Raw genomic sequence first — 8,184 nt, 5'->3', positions numbered from 1 at the left:
AGTAGACAGGGCAGCCAAGGCTATACAGAGAAACCCTGTCTCAGGGGGGGAAAAAGTGACTTACCTGCTGATCCTAGTAGTACTAGCCTGTAACTGCAGCTGCTTGGAAGGCTTTAGGGTTTAAGGCCTATATGGGCTACAGAGTGAGTTCATAGCTAGCCTGGGCAACTTAACAAGATCCTGTCTCAAAATAAGAAGTGGGCTGGAGCTATGTAGCTCAGTAGCAGAGTACTTGCCCAGCATGTGTGAGGTCCAAGGTTTAATCCCCAATAACACTAAAAACAAAACTCCTCCATAGGTGCAGTATGTATCCATACCTGTATATTCCCTGAGCTGTAGAACTGTGTAGCCCTGTGCACCCTTGGAATCCTAAGGAAGGAATTACAACATAAGAGAATTTATTTTTAAATTTGGTTGTATGTCCAGGTGTTGTACACATGTGTGTAAAGTGTGTGGAGGCCACACAACCACCTTTTTAAAGATTCTTATTTTTTGTGTATGTGTGTGTGCCTGCATGTATGTATGTGTACCATGTTGTATGTAGGTGCCCTTGGAGGCCAGAAGAGGGTTACAAGTCTGCTAGGATGGGAGTTATAGGGAGTTGTGAACCACTTGATGTGGGCGCTGAGAACTGGACCCAGTTCCTCAGCAAGAGCAGTAAACACTTATATTCACCTTCCTGGTTACTGAGACGCGGGGCTTGCAGATCAGGCAGGCTGGCCGGAGAGCTTCAAGGATCTGCCCGTCTCCACTTTCCTAGCCCTGAAATTACAAAGTGTATGTCAATACATTCAGTTTTTTTTTTAATTTTAAAACAATTTAAAAGTATGCGTCTATTTGTTCATCTCTGTGTGGGCAAGAGGAGGGTGCTGGTTTTCTTGGAGCTGAAGTTACAGCAGTTGTGTGCTACCTGATGTGGGTGCCGGGGACTGACCTCAGGTCCTCTGCAAGAGCAGTATGGCATCTTACCGATGAGTCATCGCTCCAGCTCCCAATTTAGATTTTGCTGATGGGTTCCGGGGACTGAATGCAGGTTCTCATGCCTGAGTGCCAAGCACTTTACCAACTGAGTGATTGCCCCAGCTCAACAACATAGTATAATATTGATGAAATTTTTATTCTGTTCAAGTATTTATAAATCCTTGGTATATATTAATATCAGTGCACACTAAGTAATAAGAACATCAAGTATCAACAATGACAAAGGGGGACAGAGTCACGGAGAAGACTTGGAGGGTGCTTGGTGTGTAAAGCTGACTACCTGAGTTCTAGTCCCAGGATCCCAAGGCAGAAGTGGATTATCAGCTCCCAAAGGCTGTTCTCTGATCCTCACATGGGCACTGTGGCATGCATCCCCCTTTACCCCCTGCATACAAATACTGCTACGAAAAATAAAATAAATTTAAATAAAGGGAACAACGCTGCTGTAGCCATGGGAACTGGCACTATCTACCAGCCAGTCCTACCATGTCATCTTCACTTCCTTGTTAGTCATGAGGGTGCTTTCAGAAATTGAAATAATATCTTAGAAGTATGAGATACAGATTTTGGCTCTTTGCATGAATATTATCCTCACCATGCTTTTAACTATTTTAAATGTTAGTGCTCATGAGCTTATGGTAGAAGAAAGTATATAACAATTGGAGCTGGAGAAAGGACAACACTAGTGAAAGAATATACCTTCTAATATAAATTAAATGTATCTCTGGGCACTCGGGGAGGCAGAGGCAGGCAGATCTCTGTAATCTCTGCACAACAATCTCTACAGGCAGAGTCTAGGACAGCCAAGGCTACACACAGAAGCCCTTGAAAACAACAACAACAACCACTTAATTGTCCAGCTCGTATGTTTTTTTTTAAACCAAACTTTAAGAAACTAGATAAAATCTACAAAGATTTTCATATGCTTCAAAGTAACACTTTGTTTCATATTTTCTCTGAAAGTGTTTAGCTAAACTCACAAAGCAATGTGGTTATAGGGTTTTAAAATCAAAGGTGGCACATCAGACAGAATGTGGGCAGGGACAGGTTCAAAGAACAACACCACAGTATCAGCTTGGGAAACTTTTTAAGTAAGTGAAAATAAAATCATTGGACATTTTCTAAATGTGTTCAATTTAGTTATCCAGCTGGCAAAGCAAGGCCACGCCACGTTTGACCCAGTGCTGAGTGGGACTGTCTGTCTTTAACAGCATTGCGATGACAAAGTTGGTAGAATGTCCTGTAGTGGAAAGAGTTCCTTTCCGTTCACTTGTCTTGTAGAGGGGACAGGTATAGGCATTTGACTTCACAATCTTGAGCTTTACATCTTGAAAAAGAAAAGAGAGAGACAGAAACATATCCATTAAAGAAAGAGGAAACAGCCTCTGTTTCTAAAAGAACAGTTGTTTACTGTGTAACATTTTTTTAATAGTTGGTATGTCAAGGCAAGCACTTTCATATGGTGCATGAGTCTAGGTCTAGAAATCAGGAGTTGATTGTAAAGTTTGTTCTCTTATGAGACTGGAGAAGTGGCTCAGTGGTTAAGTGCACTGGCTGCTGTTCCAGAGAACCCCAGCTCAGTTTCCAGCACCTTCATCTGGCAGCTCACAACCTTCTAGAACTCTACATCCAGGTGATCTGGCGCCCTCTTCTGGCCTCCACAGGCACCTGCACACATATATAGCGCACACAGACAAACACATGGCTTAAAAAATAAGAACTCTTTAAAATACTCAGGTGTATACATGTGTGTTTCTTTATGTGGGGATGGGAGTATATGAACATAAGTTCAGTTGCCCACAGAGTTCAGAAGAGGACACTGGATCCCTCGGAACTGGAGTTACAGGCAGTTGTAAACTAGTCAACACGGGTGCAGGGCAAACAACCTGGAGGCTCTGGAAGAGCAGCAAGTGCTCTTAACTGCTGAGCTATCTCTTCAGCCCCGACAAAAATAAACCTTAAAAACAGTTTTGATCTCTTAACAAGTGTGAAAAATCTCCAGAGAGGACATGGAGGGAGGGAGAAAGGGGACAAGATAGGAAAGAAGTCAAATATAATGTGTGGTGGGGATTTGGGGAAACTACTTAGAACTCCAATAGAATGCTTTAGAACTGTACTGGACATTTTGAATTACAAATAAAGCAAACGCCAAGAAGTACACTGTCCCTGCAGGTGTGGAAGCTGGCACTCCCTTCCAGCCAGCTTTAACATCTCAGTAAGAAGCAGCTGAGGTTCCTACTGGCTTTTGTTATTTTTTCGAGACAGGGTTTCTCTGTGTAGCCCTGGCTGTCCTGGACTGGCTTTGTAGACCAGGCTGGCCTCAAACTCACAGTGATCTGCCTGCCTCTGCCTCCCGAGTGCTGGGATTAAAGGCGTGTACCACCACACCCAGCTTTTTTTTTTTTTTTAAAGCAAGTTACTAGTAAGGAAAATATACCAACTCCTGTAAACTCACCAAATAATCTATGTGCAATGCCTATAAGCCAGATATAAGGTGGTAAAGAGTTTTTCTAAGTGAAAGCTTCCCTTGCCATAGTTGCATCCCATTGATAGGGAAGATGTTTCATAGGTTGGGTGGTGACTGTGGGTACTCTGAATGTGTTCGTCCACTGTTATTTAAGAATAGGAACATTAGGTGCAGGGTATAACTTAGCAGCGCTGCACCTGCCTGGTCTGTGTGAGGCTCCAGTTTTGATCACAAGCATTTCAACAAAGTAAAACTAAAAATAATTGTTTAAAAACTAGAAAAATGAACGAGTCTCATTATCATTGTTATTAGTTTACTTGCAGAAAAACAATGATGGGCCTTTAGTCCGAACATTCAGGAGGCAGAGGAAGATGGATTTCTGGGCTCATGGCCAGCCTAGTCTACAAAGCAAGTTACAGGGTAGCCAGGGCTACCCAGAGAAACCCTGACTCAAAGAACAAAACAAAACAGAAAACCCAACAACAACAAAAAGAAAGAAAGGAAGATGAGGATGGTACAAAGAGTAAGTGAGCACCTCCTCTAATGGTAAGTTGACTCTTCTCCCAGGTGGCTTCCAGTGGGTCTTAGGTCTCCTGGTTGGCTCCACAGCCTGGAGGTCTCTTACAGCCAGAAGATACTGGGCACTAGTGGGGTCTGCATGAAGCCCTGTGCACTTCTGCACACTGAGCAAAGGAGCTCAGCCAAAGTGTGTGGAGGCAAAAGAGAGGCCGACACTGCGTGAGATCTGTCATAGGAGTGTGAAGATCTTGAAAAATGGCTATTTTTTCTTTTTACATTTCTGTGTTATGTATGTACATCTGTGTGTATATGTCCTGGTGCCTGCTGAGGCCAGAAGAGGGTGTCAGATGCCCTGGAGCTAAGAGTTATAAACTGTCAGATGTGGGCACTGGGAACCCAACTGTACCCTCTGCAAGCATTCTTAACTGCTGAACCATTTCTCCAGCCCTTGAAAGCACGTCTTCTATAAACTAAGAGCATAAAGAAGTGGAATGGCCGGGCATGGTGGCGCACGCCTTTAATCCCAGCACTCAGGAGGCAGAGGCAGGCGGATTGCTATGAGTTTGAGGTCAGCCTGGTCTACAAAGTGAGTCCAGGATAGCCAAGGCTACACAGAGAAACTCTGTCTCGAAGAACCAAAAAAAAAAAAAAAAAAAAAAAAAAAAGAAAAGAAGAAGTGGAATGATGTTCCCAAAATAATATAAATGCCACAAAATATTTACAGCACAGGTAGTCCATCTTTTATAAATCATAACCGAATTAAATCCTAAAAGGTTTGAACAAAAACTTATTAAGGGGAACGATTAATATCTGTTATCATTCTCTGTAAAACTCAAATGTATTTTGTTAATGTATTTACTTGGTTTTATCCATATGATGGGCATCAGGTCAAACAAAAGTTTGGGATGTTGTTCAGCAAGCAGTCCACTGCAAAGAGAAATCAATGGACATTATCAGTTATTTCTGGAATTTTCTCATTAGAACAACATTGCTAACTAAACATTGGCCTTCAATGCAAGAGAGGACCAGAGATACAGAAAAAGTATTGGATTTATAGAAAAAGAGAGAGGAGGAAGAATGGAAAGGGAAAGAGGGAAGGGAGGGGGAGGAGAAGGAGGAGGAGAGGAGAAGGAGGAGGAGGAGGAGGAAGAGGAGGAGAGGAGAGGATGAGAATGAGATGAGGAGAGGAGAAGGAGGAGGAGACGGAGGAGAGAGGAGAAGGAGGAGAGGAGGAGAAGAGGAGGAGAAGGAGGAGGAGGAGAAGGAGGAGGAGGAGAAGGAGGAGGAGGAGGAGAAGGAAGAGGAGGAGGAGAAGGAAGAGGAGGAGGAGGAGGAGGAGGAGGAGGAGGAGGAGGAGAAGGAGGAGGAGGAGGAGGAGGAGGAAGAGGAGGAGGAGAAGGAAGAGGAGGAGGAGAAGGAGAACGAGGAGAAGGAGGAGGCAGTGAGGAGCTAAGAGAAACCAGTGAAGACTGTGGGAAGGCAAAGACTAAAACAGTGAGCAAATTCCAACGTCTGCCAGTTTTTACAGAATGCTCACAAAGCAGACACTGTTTCACCACATCTTACACTCACAATGATCATGCCCTGTCCCAGCCTACAGATAGAGCAGAGGCTCAACGGCTCAGAATAATCTTTCAGAGTTCCTGGCAGCGTCAGGATTGACATGTAAGCTGGGCATGGTGGCTCACCCCATAAGCCAAAGAAGCTGAGCCAGGAGGACACTGGGAGTCCAAGTTCAGTCTTGGCTACAGAGTGAGACTTTGATTAACAAGGTAAAACAAAGCAAAATAAACTTTAAAAAAAGTCAGTCTGCCTCTATAGAGAATCTGCTTTCTTTTCAATATGCTACATCTTTTTTGTTAAAAAGGACGGAAAACTAAATATATAAGAAGGCAAAGAAAAATGGAATAAATTGACAAGGTAGTAAAACCAGGCATGGTGGTGGTGCACATCAGTATGAAAATGCTTAAGAGGATGAGGTAAGGGGATAATAAATTTAAGGCCAGCCTGAACTATACTTTTGTGGGGATTATTTACTCAGTAACTGTTTTTCTAGCATGAGTGAGGCCCTGGGATCAAGTCCCAGAACACACACACACACACACATACACACACACACACACACACACACACACACACACACACACACACACCTCACATAGAGATAGAGAAAAAGAGAGACAGAGACAGAGAGATTGAAGAAAGATGGAGAGAAGTGAAGCCTACGTAGCTGGTTGTGGTGGTTTGAACTTGGAGATGCAGAGTCTGGTGTTTGCCCGGCTGGTTTTAGGTCTTGCTTTGGTTCAGTGTCTCCTCACTATGCTCGCTTCCCTACTTTGAAATTAGAATGTGTATCCATGCACTGTATGTTGGAAGCACATCATCTGCTCTTTGATTTTATAGGTGATTACAGTTAAGAGATTGCCATGAGTCTCAGAGAGACTTTGAACTGTGGACTGGGCCTCTTCAGAACCTTGTCTTGCAATTATCTCTGCAGAATTGCTCCCTCACCACTGACTTTTATCTACTTCCATCTTTCACACACTTGGGAGCGAAGTCCAGCCCTGCCTTTGAAAATAGATTGTTTGGATAAATGAACTGTTAAGGACCAGGGCTCTAAGAGAAAAATGTTCTGCCTTTTCATCCCTACCTATTTTACGGCAGCAAAAGCTTAATAATTTCTTCTTCTTTTTTTTAAAAAATAATTTCTTCTTATGTTTCTAAAAACAAAGCTGGAAATCAATCTCCTCTCTCTCTCTCTCTCTCTCTCTCTCTCTCTCTCTCTCTCTCTCTCTCTCTCTCTCTCTCTCTCAGACACACAGAAACACACACACACCACACACACACACAATACAGCACACAAACTCAAATGTAAACAGATGATTTCTATTCAACAAATGGGAACTTTATTAAACTGTCAGTTGTTTAAACCGATTCAGCCCTACACATTATAAGATGGAAGGGAGCTGTTATCAAGTAGAAGCAAAAAAAATTTCTGCTAAAATTTCTACTAATGAGACCACTGGACTATTAGCTGAAAGTGTTAGGACCTGAAAACAATTACTCCTCAGCTGCACCAGCTGGATTAGCTGTTTGTGTGAGAACTCTGGTGATACATTGCTCTCTCAGGAGAGATGCTTTGGTGTGGAAGAAGACAGGAGGCTATCTATCACACTATGATTAGTCTATGGCAGCAGAGGGGTTCACATTCAGGGTACTAACCTGCCCCTGTCCCAGCGTGCGCCATCAAGATATAATCCATGGATATAAACCCCATCTTCTGGTGGAGTGTTAGAGGTATCAGAAGGAATCACCTGAAGAGAAACCCACACTATTAATGTTCTTTATCACATACCTTCATCTTATAAAGAAAACCCTGTCAGGACTCTGTTAAGAAAAAACTTTGTTTGCTTATACAATTTTCAGCCATAATTTATAAAAATATATAATACTGTATAGCTATTGGTGTGTGTACAGGTGCATGCACGCTCATACAGGGACGTAAGCATATGTATGCATGTGTGTGTGTGGAGGCCAGAGGGCAGCCTTGGGTTTCATTCTTCAGGAGCTGCCCACCTTGGCTGACTGGCAAGTGAGCCCCAGGGGCCTAACTGTCCTCCCCAGCACTGGCACTGCGAATGCACGTCACCTGCCCAGCATTTTCACATGGGTTCTGGGAGCAGAGCTCAGCTCCCCATGCTGCCGTGGCAAGCATGTTGCTAACTGAGCCATCTATCCAGCCTTGCACAGTTATTTTGAAGCATTTTACTGTACCTCACATTAATTTTTGTCAACGTAAGAACAATACTGGATAATATTTATCAAATACTGAGATTGTGGAAGTTCTAGATACAGCAAGACAAAATTATATACTTTATAAAACACAAAGAATAGATAAGTAATTTAATTATGCCTTAATACATAAACTTTGCAAATTCTTGCTTAAATATATGAGTGATTTAACATCATGCTGTTGACTTAAAGGAGTGACCTTTTGTACCTCAAATTCGTAGCCTAGTAAATCAATAGGGATGGTGTATTTTCTGGCATAATTCTGCATAGCTCCAGTTAAAAAGGCTTGGGTGAAAAAGAAACCAGAGATCCAAAACACACTGGGTTTCCCCAACATGAACCATTCCTATAAAGAGAAACAAAATGCATTTTTACAAAAGTGTCATTGCATATACAGTTCCTGATTTTGATTTTTCCCTATGTTG

At 42.7% G+C, this 8,184-nt stretch overlaps 1 protein-coding gene across 1 annotated transcript in view; it reads right to left on the bottom strand.

Moving 5' to 3' along the window:
* Positions 1–2,094: 2,094 nt before the first annotated feature.
* Dnah12 (dynein axonemal heavy chain 12) overlaps positions 2,095–8,184 on the bottom strand; it is a 155,622-nt gene continuing 149,532 nt past the window's right edge. The window contains 4 exon segments of the mRNA XM_051140594.1: positions 2,095–2,308; positions 4,827–4,894; positions 7,190–7,281; positions 7,968–8,105. Of these exon segments, the coding sequence (XP_050996551.1) occupies positions 2,118–2,308; positions 4,827–4,894; positions 7,190–7,281; positions 7,968–8,105 (489 nt within the window). The 3' untranslated portion in view covers positions 2,095–2,117.

The sequence above is a fragment of the Acomys russatus genome, chromosome 3 (genome assembly GCF_903995435.1).
Source record: "Acomys russatus chromosome 3, mAcoRus1.1, whole genome shotgun sequence".
NCBI lineage: Eukaryota > Metazoa > Chordata > Mammalia > Rodentia > Muridae > Acomys > Acomys russatus.
Note: the sequence above shows the minus strand (reverse complement) of the source record. Positions and strands in the feature narration are given on the sequence as shown.